The sequence below is a fragment of the Aulostomus chinensis genome, chromosome 16, assembly GCF_037954235.1.
Source record: "Aulostomus chinensis isolate RoL2024-O1b breed Wild chromosome 16, RoL_Achi_v1.0, whole genome shotgun sequence".
Classification (NCBI taxonomy): domain Eukaryota; kingdom Metazoa; phylum Chordata; class Actinopteri; order Syngnathiformes; family Aulostomidae; genus Aulostomus; species Aulostomus chinensis.
The window spans coordinates 12,134,842-12,158,080 of NC_141335.1; the positions used below are offsets into that span (position 1 = coordinate 12,134,842).

The window sequence follows — 23,239 nt, forward strand, 5'->3', positions numbered from 1 at the left end:
CTCTGGTGGCCATCTGGCAATGGAAGGGTTGCTGATTTGATCCACACTTCCTCCAGAGACCCTATCCTTCAGCAAGATACTGAGCCCCTTATTGCAGATGGCCGACTCCACCATCAACAATCGTGCATGTTCTGAAAATGACAGTAAAGGCAATGGCTAGGCTGTGGCTGTAACTGCAAAAAATGGAGAAAGAGCTTTTGAGGAATGACCTTCGTTTAGCAAAAGTGTACAAGTTCTTAAGTAGCTAGTACCTGCTATTGTTACATCCATCGATGGAAACACAACTACCGAGTGTGTGTGTGTGTGTGTTTGTGTGTGTGTGTGTGTGTGAGAAAAAGGGTGAATGAGGCATCATTGCAAAGAGCTTTAAGTGCCATAAAAGGTAGAAAAGTGCTCTATAAATACCATTCAATTACTTTACTATTTTTCTGATGCGAAGTACTATGGATTTAATGGAAGTATCAGGGGGAGGAGTAGAATGGAAGTGGTATTTTTTAAAACAACTGCATGACGGTCATAAAAAATGTGAGCAAATACTGTGTTGTACTGAAAAAAGGTACATTAATGGCATTTACAACCCATGCAAAAAAAGCATTTGGATAAGAGCTACTGAACTTGAACAAAATTACTTAAAAAAAAAAATTGACAACATTTCAGGATGTATTCCAAGGTAGTATCTCTTAACAGGCGACCTTTCCAGGGATGTCTTCTTTTTTTTTCAAGAAACTAAACATATTAGCGGCTTCTGCTCTGAGCTCATTCCTTAAGCCACCTGATGGAGCACAGTCACGATGTGTGTATGTGTGTGTGTGTGTGTGTGTGTGTGTGTGTGTGTGTGTGTGTGTGTGTGTGAAGGATAGTTGAAGCCAATAATCAGCCTTCGGATCGCTGGTCATCACCTTGCCAATTCTAAGCTCTCGGGTTTCTCTATCAGTCCACAGCTGACGTTAAAGTCGTCTAATCTGAAACGGAGGGCACGCTCAGACCATGGCTAAGAGGGAACAAAGACACACATAAATAATTCACGTTCCCTTTTGTGTTAGACTTTTACACCCCCCCCGCCAGGTAGAGCTTTTACAGACAGATACTGTCGCCCCGAATTCCCTTCGTGATGACTTCTAGCGTTAGCAGGCCTCATCTGTGGGGGCCATGCAGCCATGACCCCCACTCTGATCCAACATTACTCACAATCTGCCCCTCCTAACATTCCCTACCTCTGCCAATCCAATTGTGCACATGAAAAAGACTGATGACAGCCCTGTTGACCCAATCAGAGAGAATCCGTCAGTTCAATGCCGTCAGCTGACCCCGTCTGCTTCTTTTCCACTATTTCTCAGACACACACTCGACTCTTCACTTCTATTAAATTTTTACCTTCACCTCTGCTCACCTGTCTTTTCCTTAACATTGACACCCACTCCCTTTATGCAACCCTCTACTTCAAAGCTTTAAAAAAAAAAACTTGCAGAGATTTTCACAGCCAATGTAAGACACTTTAATGTCTAATCGATGTAGTATATGAAAGGAAAAAGAAAAAAGTTTAAAAAAAAAACAACCGCTCACACACACACATAAGCAAGTTTATGCTCCAGACACACAGCAGACACATGGGAGGCGAAATAAGGACAGCTGAGGACGGGGGAACATGGTGTTGCTGTGTGTGTAGGCTAAATTTAATGCTTGTGTGTGTGTTTGTGTGTGTGTATGTGTGTGAGAGGATCCAGAGATTAGAATCTTCACCCTGAGCAGGTGTTTTGAGGACAAATAGTGCTGCGTTTTATAATATTTGCAGGATAGAGTTACACCACAGTATGAAAAGCTCTCCACTACTCCACAGGACTCTGGGGGGCATCACGGCACAGGGGTGACCTGGGCTCTACCATGTCACAGGGGGGATGGGTGTGGATTACACCATCCAGACAGTCACCCACCTGCAACAATCACCAGATAACGAATAGGGTGACAGTGGCCCAGTTTTCTCTGACAAAGGGGACGGAAAGCAGTCCAGGTCACTGTCTTCATCCATGTAGCACAGGGGGGCTTGACGAGCATTGTCCCGCCCCACAGTGCTCGTCTGTGAAGTTGCCAGCTGGCACGTCCTCTCTGGAGCTGGACCTGAGTGGTCCTCCTCAAACACGTCATCATCTCCCAGGAGCTCCTCGGGGCCAAGTCCCGACTCGTTGCCTTCCAGGAGAGCACTAGAAGACTTTGTGATGTGCAGGCGAGAGGCGTAGCTGCCTAACTCGGAGCACTGCAGGCTGGTCGAGGTAGAGGAGCGTGAGAAAGGAAAGAACAGGCGGAGGAAGTTGGAGCTTGGGGAATGATATGGTTGGACATTAGAAGGAGGAGGAGGAGGAGGAGGAGGAGGAGGGGCAGCAACAGCAGAATCAGATGGGAGTTTATCAATGTGAGGAATGCCAAGCATGTATTTGTAGTTGTTGGTGAACGAGGGGACCAGGTGGGGGTGGGTGTGTGTTAAGAATGCAGGATTTGGGTTTTGATCTGCAGATGCTCCAGCCAGCTTGCCGTTCTGTGCCCTCTGACGATCCGAGGCAGGCGGCTGAGGAGCTCCAGCCTTCAGCTCCAGCTCTCCTTCAGAGCAGGTCCGATCAATAAAGTGTAGACCGCGATAAAGACTGTCCACACGCTGGCCCACATCATTCAGAGACGCAGAAAACCTGAGTGAACCCGAGTTTGGGCGGATGTTGACGGAGGAGGGACGGAGCAGAGAGAGCCAGTCCCGTTGTTTGATGTGTTTGGATGCTGGCGGGGTACATACAGTGGTCACTGATACACCTCCAGAACCTTGAGAGGCTTTACCATTAGAGCTCCAAAGCACCACAGCCGTCTGCTTCTGACAGTTCTGATCCTGACTGCAAATGTTAGCGTTTGTGTGTGTGTGTTTGTCATGGTAGAGGAGTGTGTGTCAGTGGAAGAGGACAGCAGGAGAAGGAATGGAAAAGGACAAAAAAGAGAAATGGAAAAGGTGTCATGCTTTGAAAAGAAATGAAATTTGAAGAAAAAGGAATATTAGGGGCTTTGTTACCCTGATTATAGTGGGTTACCTGAAACCACGACTAACCCTGTGTCGCTCACTGACACGGGTCACCAGTCGATACCCAGATCAATGCTCACATAAAAGACCGTCAACATAAAAAGAGATGGATATGGTTTGTACCTGCATATGTCTTGGCTGGAAGGAGACACAGAGGTCCTGGAGAAGCTGCATGGAGCGTTAACTGAAGTGGGACTGCCCGCCTGAAACACACACACACACACACACACACACACACACACACACACACACACACACACACACACACACACACACACACACAAAGAAATTTAGACCAGACAATGCAATCATGAGATATTTAAGTGAAACATAAAATATCAACTGTATTATTCAACAGCCAGAGGAAAATCAATTTTCCTGTGTTGTGGTTCAAATGATCAAACCGCTGTCAGCACATGAGTCTGATCTTTACCCACAGTGCAAGTGCATTACACGCTGTTGCTGAGAATAATAAAAATGAAAAACAAAATACTGGCAGTTAATCTGATTTAAAAAAAAATAAAATGTCAGGCAAATATGTCTCAGCGCATCACAGATCAGGCAGAGCAGCAGGCAGCCCGACTTCACCAGGATGAAGACAAGCAAATTGAAGTTTGAGGCCCTGACAGGCACAACTGGAGGACGACTACAAAGGTGTACCTGCAGGGGCTTATCCAATAAACACCTTCAGCGTCATTTACTGAAGTTTTTTCGTTTGTCATACACATACAAGGTCAGAGAGTCTTATATAATCTTTTATCCATAAAAAAAATTCTGGTTTCTTACAGCTTCGAGTTTATTCTCCTCGTTCTCAGCACCACTCTGTTAGTAGAGGAATTTAATTACGAGTAAGAAGTCAGGTATTTTTGTAACTTTTCAAGGTTACTGGCCAGAGCAAATAACATAGACCTGCAACAAGCAGCAGTATGGAGGGAGGCTAAGATTTACTGGCAGGTTGTCAGTATTGGCTGGAATTGGCATTGTTGACAGCCGTTGTCGCAGATCTGCTGACGAAGGGTTTATTCGAGGTAGTTTCATTAATGGATGCATGATACTATGAGCGCGTCATCAGTATCAGCAGATATTGGTAATTTAAAAAATATTTTGGTCCGATGGCCAATATTTACATGCTTATTGCTGTTGTTTATGCTGAAGCAACAATGGACTTTTTATGTGTGTTTTTCAGTGGGGGGCCTTGGAGCCTATCCCAGCTGACATTTGGCGAGAGGCGGGGTTCAACCAGGACGGGTCACCAGTCCATCGCAGGGCCATCAGGAGCAATTAGGGGTTTAGTATCTTGCTCAAGGATACTTTGACATGGTCACCTGGGGAAGTGAGGATTGAACCAGCGATCCTTCGGTTGCTAGACGGCCACTGTACCTCTGAGCCATGCCGCCCCCATTCCTTCCAGCACCTCTAAAACTTTAAATCACGTCTGTCTAATCCATTAAAAAAGTTTTCTGAAGTTTTTAAGTTGTATTAATGGTCTGTAACAGCAACATGCCTGTTCCCTCCATGAGTCCTTCAGCTTCCAACAGTGACAGTAAAGAATGGGATCTGATCTAATAGTGTTTGGGTAGCTAACGTAAAGACACGGGGGGCCTGGTCATTTCAGCAAGGAACTAATTACCTATCGATTTCATCTCTAACTAGGGGGACATTTATAGCTCACGGCCTGACACTAATCAATAGAGGATTCAATGTCCAGCTCTGCCCTTCAGCCTGACTTCACTCTGCTGATGAACGGCACAGTTTCTCTTCCTTTGCACCCAAAGACACAAGTGGGTTTTATTTATACAGCAGCCAGTGGTAACAGATGTTATCTCAGGGCGCTCCTCATTTAGAACAGGACGCCTCACTATATCACGCAGGGACTCTCTTGTGAATCGATTCTCTAAAATAGTTCATCCAAGGCTGCAATTCTACCAAACCCTTTAATTTCCCCTCAAAATATTATTTATTTCAGTCGTCTTCTAAAAAAAAAAAAAAAAGTTGAGCGCTTTTGTATCGCGCTCCTGCGAGAGTCTGGACTTAAAGTAGGGGGGGGGGGGGGAAGAAACGCAGTCAAGACAAAACGATGAGATCAATGTGGTTACTGTTATGCAGCCAATGCTGCGTTTAAGGAAGTAAAAAGAACCAGATGATGCTTAGTCATGTGACCTAAGTGTCAACTGATAAAAGGTGGATGATGATTGCACTGATGCTATCTTTATCCCTCCTTTTATTAACACACTGTCACCTTAGTTAATCATTCATTCCTCTATCTTCTGTGCATCAGCCAATGAGTAACCATCTGTTTAAATGCCAGGTTATAAAATGACTGAGATAATGATGATTAACTTCGACGCTCTCCCATTACAGTCCACCATCTTTGATGAGGTGGCTAATCCTGAACAAACTTGTTTCCTTTTAACTGTGAAAAGACACTTGCGTGTTCTTGAATTTGACCACCGAATAAATCAAACCCAGCTTCACCACAGAAATCTCCCTCTGAAATGAACACCTGTTCATGTAGCTCACTGAGACAATCACCCAATTCATTATCTCAACTCCTCATGTAACCTCTCTCTCAGAGCAACACTTCATCTAAGCATAAATTATCCTCTTCCACTTCTTCCCTCTCTTTTCTATCAGGGGAGAAATACAGCACTCGTTTTCCTGCTTTGAGGAGAAGGGGGTATTGAAAGAATAACCTTTAAAGTATGAGAGGAGCAACAAATCACTGCCTCCATGTGAGCAGCGTAGATGTGTCACTACATCAAAGATCGTGCAATAAATCCCAGTTCAAGGTCTCCTAATTCCCTCTTTTTCTAGTTTTTTTTTTTTAAAAACACTTTTACGTAATCCCATTTAGACCTGATGGCCGCATAGTTCAAATTTATAGAATAATCCACATTGGGATAATAATAACAGTAATAACAACAAGCAAACAGAAAAGAACATTAAAAACATGTCAAAAGTTAGTATTGAGGTCCCAGACGAAAAATAATATCAAAATAAAAAGATCAGAAAGAGCAAACTACATAAATTTGCTCGAGGCCACTCTTTTCTTTACTAAAGTTGAAGCGATAAGAAAGAATGCCAACATGCATCAATAGTTCACAACAGTTCAAATGGGATTTTCTAGAAGAGAGACGACAAAATGGGGAAAATAAAATGCCGAACGTGTCTATGTGCATAAACACATGAAGAAAACTTTGGACAAAAATGGACACTTGGATTTAAAAATGTTGAGGAACAAACTCATGACCCGTGTAGCTGACCAGATACATGGAGGGGACCGTTTGTTTTGTGATGCTTGGACCTTCATCACTTTTTAGATCTTTGAAACAATCAGATTCCAAAGGAAAGATGCTCTATGTGTGGTTAAAGAGGCACTGTTTCGTTAAAAAAAGAAGTTAAGTTGTTTATTTAACTTATTGCGCAACTGTTTGAAGATTAAGCACAAATTAGAGATGAGCAAGATTGACAGCTGACGTCTGAAAGGTATGTTTGCCACAGAAAATCTCTCAGTCGATTACAAATATTTAAGAGAGGGAGAGAAATCGGCCCGCCACTGTTAACAGTAACTCTTACAGCCACGTTGCTTCATGGTGGCGTGTAAAGCTCCCAGAAACAATTCCTTGGTTCAACAGGGCGACGTTTGTTGGATGAAGGACGCAAGAGCTCAAAAATACTGCAACACATTTGACAACATGCAGTAGCAGAGCCAGGTTTTTAAACTGCAGGTACACAAATGAGGTACGCAGTGCAGATTAAAAAACATTTCTGCCAGCAAAAGTTTAGAAGTGCACGACCCGTGCTCAATTTATGGTGTGTATGCAGATGACGACCATCCACATCAATCTAGATGTAAATTGGTATTTTGGGAAAATATTCAATGAACAGTAGGGCAAAGGTAAGTAATTACATTTAGGTTTTTTTTAGGGTTTCATTTCCTGTTTCCTTTCGGTACAGAGGCAAATAAATAAAGGTTTAAATGGATGTTAACAACAGTTAATCGACAAGAATGGCAGAGGTTGGATTGTTTTATGCGACCTGTATTTCCCCGGTTAAATATCGACATTTTTAAAAAGGTAAATATTTCTGCCTTGCAGTGACAGATGATTGTACGACCAGTTAGGTTGGGGGGGTAATAAAGGTCTGCGGCCCAAGCTGACCCGCGGATGAGATGCAGCTTCTATTCGAGCCAGACACAGCTCAACACGTCATTTGCACCTACGGCAGTCAATGTCTACTTCCACATTGACTTTTCAAGTGAAATTACTTATTGTTTATGTGGGTAATTGTGTAGCTCAAACAACAGATTATGTGGAAAATTAAGTCAGAACACGTCCTTGACAGAGAACGTAGACACTCAGAGCAGAACTGGTCCATCTCTGCAGAAACAAGTCCATCTTTGCTGTCCTATATTCAAAACTTGTTTCATTCTTGACTCCCTTGCGTCTGTGCCCGTGAAAGCACTTCCCTCCAAATTACAGTTATCATTGCACGAGCAGTAAACAGATCTATGCATATTATAGGTTTTATCTATATCTGTTACTCTTTGTGATGACTCTCCAAGTACAAACAAGAACAGATCTACAAGAATTCAGTCTCCTCTTTAATTATATGTCAAAATCTCTAGAGGACCGCACAGTCCAAGAACATATGAACTGATACTGAAACTTTAGAAATATTCAGAATTATCATCAGTAGAACTGTTTTATTTTTATCCTCCACTCCATGGAGGTCTGATGACCCCTTCACGACACATAAATCCTCCCAGGTCCTCCGTGTTCATGTGTAGTTCTAACAGCTGTTCTGCTTTCAGACGGAGGATATTTTCAGCCTCATCAGCTGCTAACAACCTGTAGATGTGTCGCATGCAGCTTTTACTTGTCTCTCTGTCACGGATAATACAGTGCTGTTCAATACTTAGGGGTTCTCTTTTGATCTTTTCCAAGTCTGTGTGGTTTTTAATGTAGCGCCTTCATGAAAAGAATCTGAACCGATCATTTAGGGGTAATGCAAATTGATTCTGTACTCCGGTAAAACAGAAGCATGAAGTAAACTCATAATCAAGCTTATTCTTCATGAGGTTTCCGAAAACTGCACAGACACGCATGCACACAATGAAAACCATGCTTTACATTACTGAGAATAACTGCGTGCGTGTATGCGTGCGTGCGTGAGACGAAGGGCAATGTCGCTGTACAACCTTGCTGCAGGTTGAACTGCTAACATACCTCCTCTCACATAAAACAACAGGCCTTTGCTAATGTTCAGTGTCTCATCAGTAAGTTCTTTTTACCATTTCATTACAGGTGCAGTCGAAGCACCTGGCAGGCTCAAGATCCCGCTGCAATCCAAACTTTGCATTTTAAACACCTTTAATGTACTATTTAACTATAAGTGATGATAGAACAGAAGAAAGGCTTTGGTTAAACCCAAGAAAAATATTAATAATATCACATACTATGAGAAAATGACGGAATTTAGTCACAAAACTGACATTGAGAAAAGTAGTACTACTGAGACACTAAAAGCACATGAAAGCCTTTATTGGGATGATTTTGGTGGCAGCAGTTTGTGCAGAAAGCTGCAGAAAAGCTGTCCGATTTTATTTTGCCAATCATTTCTCTGGCACCGGAGACTTCCTTAAGTCGTGCACGACCATCTGCTCCGAAGGAACCTCACGTCAGCTTGTAGAAACTGGCACCACGCTCTTGGATGGGCTTCAGAATATAACGGCAACAGATTTTATGAAAAAGAGACAAATGAATCTTTTCATGTTTTCAAACTTCATGCTCGACGAGTATGCGGTAAAATGTTTGTTCCCTTCTGAGACGGTCGAAGAAAGCAACTCTCTCGAGGCAGCTGCTGTTTGTGGGGAAATAACATCATAGATGACGATCAGAGATAAACACAATCTTTAACACGCTCCCAAATCACAGACCGCACCAGATGACAAAGGTTTAGCGTTTTATCAATCGCAGTATTCACATCATCTAATGTGATTTGAGAACTGTTTATATAACGCTGTTAAAATACAGTGGCTTCACAGTAAACGGATCATTTGTTTTCAGTTAAACTCCAAAAGCTGAACGTGGCCGATGTGGAAAATTCTGCTTTGCTTGATATTTTAAGCGCTTCAGTGTGTCAAATTATGAAGATCTTGAAGGAGAGCCTGGTGTTCCCAGCGAGAGTCACAACGACAGTAGTTTTTGATATCCTGACATTGGGAAAATACAAATTCCTGATGATAAAGCAGGTTTGAGCTTCTGAAACTGCGACTATGTGATGGATTTAAAAATGTTTTAGAATATTCTGTTGCATTTTCTGTGTTAAACAATACACAGGAGATGGAGATGGGGGGGGGAGAGTACCATTAAAAACAATACTAAATAATTCTACCTACGTTTCAGAAAGTGAGGATATATCCGTCCATTTGCATCCGTTTTTCTTGCAACAAAACCGAGGTGGTGTGACATCAGCCGTTTAATTTGTATCAACCCAAACCGTGATCTTTCCCTGGCCAAAAGGCTGTGGTCTAAAACATGACCTGAACCACAGCGTAAAATATTGTATTTTGAGAGAAGTAATTGTTTTTTGTTTCTCAAAGTATAATTTTTTTTACTTTAAGAATCAGGATATTTTTTTAAATGAAAATAAACAAATTTTGCAGTGAAACCTTTGCAGTCTTGGTTTCTCCAATGACACCGACCTGTAAAATAAAACACTGCAAATTTGAACAAATCACCGAAGAAAACAGAAAAGGGGAAACGACAGCGAATCTAAGAACTTAACTTCATCACTTGGCTAAGAGACTAGCTTTATCTGCAGTAGTCCATCCAATGTACAGACCAGCCGATCTGGTTCAGCAGAGCAGTAGAGGACGGGTTGTTCAGTGCAGCAAAGGAGCCACAAAATGCTACAAAACTGCAGCAGCTTGAATTTTAGAGCACCACCAGATGTTTGGCTGGAAATCAACTTTGGCCCACTGAGTGGTGGCTTGTTGCTTTTTGTCTTTATGAGGAGTGTAATACTTTAATTCCTCCCCAGAACAGTGTAGGAGGCATCGCACACGTCCCTGGCACTGTGCTAAAGAGGGAAACGGCTACAGCAAAGCCTCCTGACCTCGCAGGGTGAAAACTCAGCTGGTGCCAACCAAACAGGCAATCCTCAGCCCACACTAGGAGCTCAGAAAAAGCTTTCAGAGCTGCTTTTGTATATTCATCACTGACCATTCTGGCTTTTACTGGAAAAAAAAAAAGCTTACTTGCCCTCAATATATCCCTTTAGACGCGTCTGTAAACAGCTCGATGAAAAACTCCTCGTGAATAAGTGAATCAATGAACAAACAAATAGAGCAGGGCAGACAGTTTTTGGCTTTAGATTCACACATGCATTTATCTGGAAGAGCAACCGTCTTTTCCAAACTCACTGATGGAGGCAATATCAGCCTTTATGAAACTATCTAGCCCTCGGCTAAACACTGCAGCTTGCTTCTTTATTATATAAACCTCCATCCCGGTGTGTCTCATGATAGATATTCCCTCCAGTGTTTCAAGTTAGTGGATTTCTAGAAAGAAGATGCTTTTCTGAGTTGCTTTATAATGAAAGAAAACACTGTATTAAGATAAAAGCGTCTTAATATAAAAAAAAGCCAAAACACACGGTGATTAATCTGAAAGGTTATTCAGGGTAAAACTGGGCCAGATGGTTTGACAGAATGTACAAATTCTTTGGATGTTTTAAAGCTTTCACATTCAAATGATCCAGACTGTGCTGGTGCGCCAACACGGAGATGTTATGAAATATTCCTCTCCGACAGATGTCGAGTGATGTCTTTCAAGTGGGTCAACAATTGGATTCTTTTTTTGATTTGATCTGACATGAGTCGATATGATTCAGCGTGGATGTGAAGCCGTGCTTTAGCGTCCCTATTAGAAACCTGGCTGGAGCTGGGGGGGGGGGGGGGGGGGGGGGGGAGAAAGACAGCAGGGTCCCGATTATGATGAAGCATCCATGTCATCAGCAGTTTTGTACAGACAGGTAACGCCACATCTCACCAGCTCTCCGTTAAAACTGTGACATGCCTTCATTCATCATGTTCTGCAGCTTCACGACATAAATTAGCTTGACCTACATTTCATAGTCTATCAGCAAAAAGGAAAATTTTACTCACTGCTGGAAATGTGAAAATCTTCCAGCTCATCCTGCCAACACCGCAGAGAGCGAGGACACTTTTAAATGTGCTGTATAAATGCATAAAATCATCTCCTGTAGTCTCACAGATCAGGTTCGGATTCAAACCACTTCCCGTTTTTATATCATATGAATATAATCATCCACAGTACCTCCTTAATTGGGAGTCGGTTTATTTTTTTGCTCACCCCTCCCCCCCCCAAAAAAAACGACCTGTCATTTCGTTCCCTTTGACCGTTGAAGCTCCAAATCTGATGAGAAATTCAGACAGATTTAACAGCAGCCAATTAGAGAGATTTCCCTGTGGGAAGGAGCGGGAAACAGCAGCTGGCAGACACACTGTTAATTAAAAGCTGTCAAACTATGTTTACTTTACATTGATCACTCATTACACACACCGGCGGTCTAGGTAGGACATTCAATGACAAGGCAGGAGACCCTCTTTGGACCTGTTGCTAACCTACAGTACAGACGTCCCATCACATTGTGAGCTGGTCTGGGCAGCGGTGTGTGTGTGTGTGTGTGTGTGTGGGGGGGGGGGGGGGGGCACCTAATGGACTGATGCCTTTAATTAAAGTCTTTTAACCAATTAACATTTTGTAATAGAAGAGTTAACGTCTAGTAGTGCATCCAAACAAGATGACGGCGCAACAATTGCGCAAAGAAATAAAAGTATTGAATAATGACATAAAAAAAAACAACAACTTGAGGATAGGATATTCAGCAGAAGGAGTCAATGACCAAGATATGGAGAAAATGTAAGTCTGTATCAATGTGTGACTTATTTATTTGTTCCTTTAATATAAACAAATATGGACCTGATGAAACTTCAACCTGAAATTCGGACACATCCATGTTACATGGTTGTGTGACCAAAAGTGCGTCTGTGGCGTTGTGGTTGCTACGCGAAGAGCGTGGACGTCACATGTCACTCTGTGTATGGCCACATGCACTTTCATATGGATTCTGCCACCCGAAGAGGAGATAAGTGGACTGAGTGAGTAAATAAGCACTGTGAAAAGTTTCAAAACAACTGTTTTTTGGGACCAAAGTCAGAGCAGCGGCAGTATCAAGGGCCCACCTGAGTCGATCAAACGCAAATTATTTACAGCAGAACAATAATTTATGCAGTTTGAAGCAGAAAAAGGCATTATAGTCATCTAGCATGACCTCCACTCCTGACTTCTAAAACTTCCAAACAAAAGCCTCGACTACTAGCGTTCTACTCAGAGTCAATCATGATGTCACACTTGCCTTTTTTTCCCCAGACAAAATCAAAATCAACATGCACCTTCATGATGAGGGCTACTCAATAACATTTCAAAGAAAAGGCAGTTGGCTGTTGAATCCCACAGACGGATATTTCTATACCAAATGTTTCGTGGTTCTCGCAGCAGTAATATTAGAATGGGAACGAGGGCGATTAATCCCTGAGAAGAACAAGCTGTCTTCTCTGAGCTGTTTTTCATAATGATGCATTTGAACTGTATTATTAGGGAATTTGACCCTGATTATCCGTCCCAATGTTTGGATTAAAACAAATTTTGAAGGGAATTTGGTTACTTCTATAATTCCAGAAATATTCGTATCTGGCTGGACTTCAGTAAGGGAAGAGTTGATGGGCAATATTGATATGTAGGACAAAAACCTGCATATTTGCAGAGTTTGTCTACTTCTAAGCTCCTTCAAGCTATCATACCACAACAGCTACTGACTTCTTTCCTCCACGAACACAATGCTGGAAACCTTTAAAAGAGAACAGTCTGCTTTTTGTTTACATACATAATAATAATAATATAACATAATATAACATCGAACTTAAAAACAAACAACAACATGACATCATTTCTTCTTTCTGGACTCTGAAATGTCACTGAATAGGAGGCGATGACAGATTTAGCTCACAGGACAACCACATGACCGCATGATGATCTCAGCATTGTAAAGTGGACTTTAAAGTTATAACTCAGTCCGTCAGTTGGAAAATTTGCTGTCGTAATCCTGACTGAGTGTACTTGCTGTACACATAACAGTTTTACACCGTGATGTACTTTGACCTGCACAAGCAGAGGTGGTGGTTCTATAAAGCCAAACCCTACGCGTTGACTTAGTATCACCGTATACTCGACTGGTGGCTGGAGATTTGATTATTTCTTATCCTTTTGCATGACTGGACCTTTATATAAGTTTATAGAGGAGGAATTTACTATCAGGAGCAGCTACAGAGGTTTTTTTTTTACACTGTAAAAAACACATTCAAGTCATCACTTTCATTATTATATGGTTTCCTTGGCCCCTGTGACTTAAAAAAACAACTGCTGCTAACTTCTGAAAACATCCATCCATCCATTTTCAACTGCTTATTCCTGCTAAGGGTCGCGGGGGGGCTGGAGCCTATCCCAGCAGCTTTCGGGCGTGTGGCAGGGTTCACCCTGGACGGGTCGCCCGTCCATCTCAGGGCCAACAAATATAGACAAACAACCATTCACACTCTCAGTCACACCTACGGTCAATTTAGAGTATCAATCAGCCTCGTCCCCTCTTGATGTCTTTGGACTGTGGGAGGAAGCTGGAGTACCAGAGAGAACCCACACAGGAACAGGGAGAACATGGAGACTCACACAGAAAGATCCCCTGACCGAGCCGGGACTCAAACCAGGAACCTTCTTGCTGTGAGGTGACAGTGCTAACCACTGCACCACCGTGCCGCCCCCTGCTGAAAACAATTTGATTTAATTTCCACTGCTAGCAACCCCCCCCCCCCCCCCCCATTAACACCAATCTGAGCTTCCCTCCATGCACTTTAAATGGACTCTTACAGTAAAGGGGCCCTTCACTCAACAATCTACGAATGTACTTCAAATATCAAAGCACTTATACGATATGAAGATTCTTTTAATTTACCAGTATTCTAAAGTCATGGCTTTTATGTATTCATTCATTCATTCCAAATGACTAGTTACTAACTTGACTTGAGCAATTTCCTTGTTTTTAAAGCCAATTTAAAATCTAGTTTTTTTTTTTTTTTTTTTTTTTAAACATATGGAGGCGCTTAAGCTGAAATGACAATAAAGGAAAACCGGTATCTGGTATACCGCCAAGCACTACACAGAATTAGAATACAAGATTTCTTGCGACCTTGAAAGTAATTGTGACATATTTATTGCTTGGGCGCGGCAACTCGTGTACCACTCACATTTAAAGATGGTCTGACTGGTGGATCAAGCGTTTGTGACAGAGCAGCCCTGTGGTGGCGAAGTGACCCTGACATCTCTTAGCACAAGTAAATGGTTTATCCACTAAGAGGCTCAGGAGAACAAGGATTGAGACTGCAGAGCCAGATTTAATGCCGACAGTGGCTCTGGCAGTGGGAGAAGTGGATGAGAGGGGGAGGAAAAAAGGGAGAGAAGGCACAGAAGAGTTCCAGAGGTGTAGAAGCACCGCGTCTGTGCTTTCGGGATGTTGATCGGCTCTGATTGAGGCGATGTGATGCGAGACAGGCAGGTTGTCTCTCAGCTGCTCTGCATGTGTGTCAAGTCTGTCAATCTCATCCGTCCTGTCTTTACTCTCCCCCTCATTCCTCCCTTCGTGACAGAGCAAGGTCGTACATGCCATTTTTTTTTAAATAACATCACTGCATGCTTGGCTCACCTTTGATATATTGCTGGATCTGCTTGCTGAATGACCCAGAGGTTTTTCATTCTGTAAAATGACAGGAAAAGAAGGATAGATGAGTGAAAATCAGAAACAAATAAAAATAAGCTTCTGTTTTCCTTCAAATTTGACAAGCCCCATAATTCCTCCATCTGAGCATCCATTCTCAACTACGCCAACAGGAAAATGCAGCCAGATATGATGAAAGGATAGTTAGGTTTGATAGTTAGGTCTGATTATGGCATATTTCTCTGTAGCTCAGGAGCCTGAGCTGTTTGGCATCTTATGATGGTATACAAAGAACTGGCACAAGCTGATTACATCACACATCCTTTCCAAACTCCAAATGAAATGTCGTTATAATATCTGTATCATTACCCAGAGAGTGAAACAAAGCACCAGAGTTCAGCACAGTCAAGTTCTGTTTGGGGACAAGAATGATTCCCATTCTTCGTTCTCGGTGTGCATCCGAGACTCCGAGAGGCAGCCTCTGAGGCAGTGAGCTGCATTCAGAGCGAAACGCACTGTTCCTTAATGAGTAATCAATCATTACATAAGACGAGTTCACGCAGGGTTTGACTGCTGCTTCACGCACAAACAAATCTTAGCAGATCAACTCCGTAGGTTTTAACTTCAGGAACAAACCAAAGCAAAGGAGGATTAAATCGTTAAAGAGCAACACTGTGTTTGTCTTTCAGGGACCAGCATTGACCTCCTCCAAAACTTATCCTGTCAACTCTCAGAACCGTGCATACACACAGAAAACATTCATGGAGTCTTTATCGCATGTACAAAGACAGAGTAAAGACACAGTAAAAATGGCGAATACAGCAAAGATTTGGGTAGCGGAACAAGTTGGTAAATGTATCTTTAAATAGGTTTGCTTCATAAAAGGCGGTTGGTTATCCCTGATGTTAGTTTACAAATGCATCGTCGCTGCGGCCTACGTTGAACACTGCCCACAACAATTATGAAAAGCTTACGGAGACACAACTGATCGAAAGAGCGATGTTCCTACTAGACAAGAATGATGCGTCAGATGGTTCTCATGGGTGGAAATGTGTCTTCAGACTTTTTCAGATTGGAAGTGATAATCAAGAAACAGAAGCAGCTAGCTACTAAACAAGTAGTACACTACGATTAACCATACCATAGTACGTATAAATACACACACACACACACACACACACACACACACACACACACACACACACACACACACACGTCCTGCTACAGAGCAAAATGTGTAAACAGAAATTTAAAAACGAAATTACTTTGATGAGGCAAATAAAGCTAATAACTTCTAAGAAGATGAACAATTCTAAATAAGTGGGTACACAACTTCCAGTCAATTTGATAAAGTAAATGTCAGGCACAAATTCATTTTCTGTCGTAATCTACCAACATTCTGTCAAATACATTTCTTGACTGATGCCAAAACACAGTTTAAAAGCAGGAAAGTGAATGGCATCAAAAACTAAAATCGTTTGCACGTTTTTGTTTTTTTTTGGAGCAGCAAGAACTGCAAAAGGAAGCAAACCTAAAAGTGTAGCTGTTTTCTTCCATTACCTCCTCAGCTTTTTCCTCTGAATCAGCACTACAGAATGGTAAATACGGCTCTCGATGGACGCAATTTACGCAGCGAATCAATTGTAAGAGTGTCAACAAGGATAAAAAATTCAGTTTTTACAGAGAATGCCTGGGATAACAAGCAGAGCAAAAGAACTGAACAAATGAATAATCTTCGCCTTAAACCCATCCATTTTGGCTAAATAAGAAGGAGCAAGTGAATGTGCACAGACTGATGAGTAACAAGGCCCCTTACTGTTCAACAACAGGCAACACAGAAGCTGAAGATGCCACAAAAGACGCGGAGGGAAGTGAATCAACCCTGTGTTTACCCTCGGTCTCTGTAAGGCAATTTCTGGTAAAAAAAAAACAACCCTCTGAGGGTCACCTTCACTGACAACATGAAAGGCTGTTCTCTCTCCTCATGCATAATTCTGATGAAGGCGGCTTCATGTTTCACAGTCTGCTGTGTATCTGCACCTCTTCTGAAGGTCTGTTTGCAGACAGAACTTTTCACGACACAAGTTGAAGACGGTAGATTCAAGCAGCAGCAGCAGTCAAGGAGGAGGTGGGGGGGGGGGGGTCATGTTCAGAAGGATTGCCGCCACTTTCAGGGTTGCCGCTCTGTTCTCAGCTAGCTTTAATGCCCCCCCCCCAAAAATCTGAAAATGAAACCTCTGAGTTTTGGGTCAAAATCTCGAAGCCTCTGTTCTCAACAGAACTTTACTGATGTGAGCGGTGCTGACCGACACCTGCGACGTTTCTGGTTTGAATCATCTCACTGAGCCTTGACAGGTTTATGTCAGCAGCCAGCGACCCGGTAAACATGTTGAATAGGAAAATGGCAAGAGCGTAAACATTCTCAGCCGATTTAATTTGAAATGATACGTTGCTGGATTAATACAAACACACCAGAACTGTAAAAATGTGGAATCGCGGATAAACTGATGTGGCAGGTGGCGTGAGAATACCCCTCAAGATTACATGCGTTTGTTTCATTTTTGGCATCAACAGACTGTCATTATTACTTTGTCCTTTTTTTTCTCCTCTCTCTGCAGCGCTCGCTCTCTGTGATTGACGTGACGCCCGCCCACACCGCTTGCTCAAACAAAACAAGCCCCCCCCCCACCCACCCACCCACCTCGGCCCTGTCTGCTTTTCATTTCCTCAAAAGTTGGCAGGAAGTTGTGATTTGACATAACACCACTAGATTTTCAAGAAGCGTGAGTGTGGCGTTTTTAGAAGAGAGATGTTGATGCAAAATCTTTCTGCCAACAGCCGTGAAACGCGGCGGCGCTAAAGTTCCGACCCACGTCAAGAGGTGCAGCAGAGTCAGTGTGGAAGAGCGAGCGGCAGCATGCTAGCACGAGGGATGAGATAAGCTGTTATTGATGTTGGTGTGTTATCAACTCTGCTTTTTGGTTTCTTTGATTCTTCATTGATTCTGGATCCGTTTTAAGAGTGGAAAAAAATAGAAGGCCTGTACTGGTTTTCAACTGTTATCTCTGAACCTGGAAGCAGAAGTAGAAAGACTGTTGGTACAAGCGACGGATGTCTGCATTATATTGCTCTTGTTTCCTTTCCCTCACAAGGACACAACTGCATCACCGTTTTCCACTGAGCAACTGTCAGAAAAAAAATACGCTGGCGTTGACAAGAGGAAAGCATATGATTGTTTTCTGAGTTAATGATAAAGATTCTAGTTCTCTTTTCCCATCCGAAGGAAGCACCTGCAGCTTCAAGCCTAAAAGGTAGGGTGGATATCTTCCTCTCCACGGACATCCTACTGACAAAATGTCTAATTAACTGAGATTTTTGTTTACAGAAGCTCATGCATATACAAATCACATTCCCGGAGAGATGTCGACTTGTCTCTGTCTGTCCTTAGTAGATTTAAAAATTTCATCAGTGTTTCTTCTCGCAACTTAACATTTCTTGATGACTTTACAATAAACCTTCCCTTAAAAAGATACATTGTTGTAAGTGCGTTATTAACTGCATTATAAACCCTTAACAAGCTCTAGTAACTTAGATGGACATATATACAGTAAAGGGAGACTTATTGTAAAGTGGTATTAACCTTTCAATAAAGCATTGAGTCCATGTTATGCCTTCATTACTTAACAATCATTATTATTCTTTTGTTACAGTTGTATTTATTTTAAGATTAACACTGTTGGATCACATCATGACACGGCCAAGTGCCATTAAAACCAAATCCCTGGTTAATTAAAACGCATCAAATTGCATCGATTCGGTTTGGATCAAGATGGCTATCAAATCGGCCTCCTGACATCTAGAAAATGGGACTGGGGGGATTCAAAGTTCACACACACCCACAGAGCAAAGCAAACACACCAGCTTCACCACCTATGGTAATAATGAGCAACCATTTTTCCAGAGGTTAATAGAACCACTAAGAGGAAGAAAACAAGTGCTTTGGGAGCAATAACTGGTGGCATACGCGGAGGCATCTTCACGCAGCGCGTCAGGAGAAGAGTCAGATCAAGGACAAATTTTAAACAATAAAAATGGATTCAGGGCCATTAAATTTGTCTTATTAAAAGTGGGAATATCTCTTTAAAAAAAAAAAGAAGAAGAATATTCCAGAGGCGAGCAACAGCAACTACAAGCAGAAGATTCATTTGGTTGTAATCTGTAAAATAAGGACTTTAATTAATCCTCTCAATACAAAGAAAACCTTCTGAAATTTTAGGGGAGCGTTTAAGATACGTTCCTAAATCAAATTTTCTGTTTATCAAGCATTGCTGGAGGTTCGTTTCATGTAGCAGATGAGAAAAAAAAAACAGGTCCAAAGACACTCTATCATCTCCTATTACAAATTGGTGACATCTTAACAAGACGAGGAGGGAATGACTGTAGAAAGAAGCCAAATGAATGATAGCTATCAGACGGTGGTAATGAGGTGAGTGTCAGAGAAATTAAATTAGTGGAATTAATGATGGAGAGCGATACGACGTGTGCGCGGGTTATTGGAATCAACGTCTCTCTCTTTTCTTAGCTTGTTTTTTTTTTTTTTTTTTTCCTAACTCTCTCTGTAAATTAATTACATGTCTGAATGGCCTCGGAGAGCATCTCAGCTCCCCATTCAAGAGAAGATTTTCTAATAATCACAGTTCAATGTCAAGCAGCTTACGCAGGCCTCTGACTGCTTAAAATAACCTTGAATGGTGCGTGTGTTTATGATTTTAATATTTAATGTTAGAGTTCAGCTACCGTCGTTGTTGTAGGGTAAAAATATTATGTTTAATATTCAGGGAGAGTAATTAATCCATGTCATGTATGTATCAATACATTCAGCCTCGTCAGTAGGGAGGGACGCGCTGATTTTTTTCTCTTAATTTTTTTCCATTATTTTCTGTCTGACCGCCACTGTTTACTTGGTTACATCCATTCAGCAAGTGTCCGAAATAAAAACAAACACATACACACAGAGGCAGAGACGCTGAGGTACATAAACTGCTCTCCTCTTCTCTGAAATCGCACATGTGAGCATTATATTGTGTTTTAGCGTACTTGTTACCCAGATACACCACCAGAGAGAGCGCAACTACAAACAGAATATGTTGTCTGACTTATAAAGAAGCTTGACAGCTCAAAATGCTCTCAATAGAAGAAGTACTAATGCTGTATAATTAAACAAAATCCCTCAAATCTGGATAGATATGAAAGTTGTTGTTTTTTTTTTTTAAAAGAGCTTTTAAAAAGTGATCATTCAAGTACAACTTATGGGAAAAGAAAGTAGTCGACACTGCCAGGAGAAAAAAACAACAACAACAACAACAACAAAACTTCCCCCAGACAAGCATGACTAAAGAGTCTCCTGTTACATACTTGCAGCTACACTTATAGATAATAACTTTTCTAACTAAATATGGGTTGATCCTATAATCAGAGAGAGAAGTGGGATTTTGAAAATGATGAAGTAGAAGTCGAGCCTCATTTGGCGTGAAGCCATTAGAAGGCTTTATGTTGCACGGAAGCCTTCGCTCTCACACTGCTCGCAGCATTTCATGTGGTCTGGTGTCAGTAAAATAAAAACATATGCATGGATGCTTTCAGCACTCGCACACATGCATCAGCAACATCGATACTAACTGAACGCCATGATGGAGATTACTATTGATATGACTTTTAAGCCAGCAAAAACGTATTTTTGTTACAGATCGTAATGTCTGGGAGGAATGTGGCTGACAGGTGGAGCAGTAAAGTTCTGAATCTGCAGGTATAATGTAGGTTTACGTCAGAATAGCTCATGTAAATACTTTTAGAGCTATCATTCAGTCAAAAGCAGATTTAAAAACAAGCCAAAGGTTTGTTTGTTTGTTTTTTTATTGGGGTTGTAACAGACAAGCTGACACAAGATTTCCTCCTCAACTGATTCCACCGTATGGCCACACCTCCTCCAAAAGTGTCTCTTATCACACACCCAGAACCTGCAATACAGCCCAAAACAGGCACACAGATAGACATGTAACTGATAAGCTCCTCCCTCAGTAGAGGTCACAGTCCACCGCCTTTGCAGACATATTAAAAATCTAGCTTCATTATGACAGGAAGTCGTCTTTTATGTGGTTTCCTGTCCCCGTCAGTGTCCAGCAGCCGCTTAAAGGAGGAAATGCAGACGTTGTGTGAGCAGGCAGCTGGGCAGGAGAGCAGAACCAGATGAGAAATCTCAACTATGCACAGTAACAACATTTAGGAAAGAGCTTGACTGACCACAGACATGTAGCCAGAGCAGCTAGCCTCCACACACAGGTCATGCACTTCAGGAAGAACCTACTTGACATTCTAGATCCTAACACGAGAATTTGTCAAACATTTGAGGGTATAATCTTTGCTTTAAACAAGAAAGCCTAAACAGGATGAGGTCTTAGCCTGTAGTGTGGGTCTCCAGCATCTGAGGCTGCATCATAAACCACATCAAACTAAAGCTGCCTTTCAAATAAGCCAACTACAGGAAACACCCCCAGACTGCATGCAGTTTGTGTGTGAACAGGCATGTCTGTCGGTGCTCTCATCAGCAGCAGGATGTGAGCTTCCCATCTTCTTCCTTCTCCTCCTCTATCTGTTGCTCATATCTCTTCATCTTCAGACTAATTACATCTGTATGTCCGAACAGGATATGGTCAGGCAGAGACAGGGACTATTATATTCAGCTCAGTAGATGGTCATCTGTACTGTATTAGACATGTGACAGCAGAGTCAGAGCCAGTGAACATTCAGGAGAATTATGGCGAGAAGCAGATCTGACAGAGGATAGACAGTAACAGCAGGGAGTGATTGCTCTATATCAAGATGACATTATTGTGACCCTGGTCAGGTCCTTGTTATTAATTTGTGACCCCCCCCCCCCCCCCCACACACACACACACACGGCAAACTTTGAGATTTTCCAGGGGAAGTTTAAGTCAAGATCCATCCATCCATTTTCTTCTGCTTATCCTGTTTAGGGTCGCTGGGGGGCTGGAGCCTATCCCAGCACCTTTCAGGTGAGAGGCGGGGTTCACCCTGGACAGGTCACCAGTCCATCACAGGGCCAACACATAGAGACAGACAACCATTCACACTCACAGTCACACCTACGGTCAATTTAGATTATCAATCAGCCTCGCATGTCTTTGGACTGTGGGAGGAAGCCGGAGTACCAGGAGAGAACCCACGCAGGCACAGGGAGAAGAATGGAGACTCCACACAGAAAGATCCTGTGCCGGAGCCGGGACTGGAACCTTGAGGCGACAGTGCTAACCACTGCACCACTGTGCCGCCCATTTAAGTCAAGATTTTTTACCTATTTTTCAGCAAAACACATTCAATTAATGGGAACATATGAGAATCAGTAGAAATTAACTACAGAGGAACCAATCCAGATTTGTTTCAGTTCCAATCCGTTTCTCATACAAATCTGCTGATAGTGATTACAATACCAGTGTGCTTTTGTTATGAATATTATCACTACTATTGTTGTTGTTGTTGTTGTTGGCATTATGTTTAAGGTTGCATCATGAGGCTGCAGTAGTCAAGTCAAGTCAGTTTTATTTGTATATCACCAAACCACAACAAAAGTTATCTCATGACACTTTACAAGTAGAGCAGGTCCAGTACCACACTCCCTCAATGAATTTACACCCAACAATTCTCCATGAGCAAGCACATCCTGCAACAGCGGCGACAAAAACCTTCCTTTTAACAGGCAGGAACCACACATACAGTACTTCTACCTATGTAGAAGTACGTACATGAACCGTAGCGTATGTACGGTTTGGTGAAATGTCTCACAGTATCATAGTCTAGGGAAAGCTACGGAAAGGAAACTGGATCAGTACATGATCTGTGCAAGAAGTCGGCTGATATGTGAGGTACATCAAGTATCACCACGCAATTCCAACATTGCTGATCTGATATCACATCTCTAGTTTTTGCATGAATACATGCTAACTAGAAGGCCTGTATCAGACATTTTGGGGTGATTTATACTAGTTTACAATCCAACGTGCATCCTACCATCAAATGCACAGATTCTTAGCATCTTGCGGCATCTCCTGCATGGTATTTGACCCTACAGACTAAATGCAGTCAGACATATTTTGCTGATATAGATGGGCTTAACATATTTAGTCATTTATATTTGAATAAATTAGCAAACACTATCTAAAAATGTGTTTCTACCACCTTTTGTTAGCCAGCCGACTGCTTGATTAAGCATGAGTATTCATACGTCTGCTTACAAGAAGAAGATATGGTTACACA

General features: G+C 42.1%; 1 protein-coding gene across 5 annotated transcripts in view; it reads right to left on the reverse strand.

Annotated features, from left to right (window-relative positions):
• marchf8 (membrane-associated ring finger (C3HC4) 8) overlaps positions 1 to 23,239 on the reverse strand; it is a 94,727-nt gene that overhangs the window by 13,769 nt on the left and 57,719 nt on the right. For 4 of the 5 annotated variants that reach the window (XM_086179783.1, XM_086179784.1, XM_086179786.1 and 1 more), the window contains 3 exons: positions 14,897 to 14,947; positions 3,179 to 3,258; positions 1,932 to 2,873 (listed from right to left, as the gene is read on the reverse strand). In XM_086179783.1, coding sequence (XP_086035909.1) covers positions 1,932 to 2,873; positions 3,179 to 3,258; positions 14,897 to 14,947 — 1,073 coding nt within the window. The remainder of the gene's footprint in view (positions 1 to 1,931; positions 2,874 to 3,178; positions 3,259 to 14,896; positions 14,948 to 23,239) is intronic. The other variant, XM_086179787.1, reaches the window with a different exon arrangement.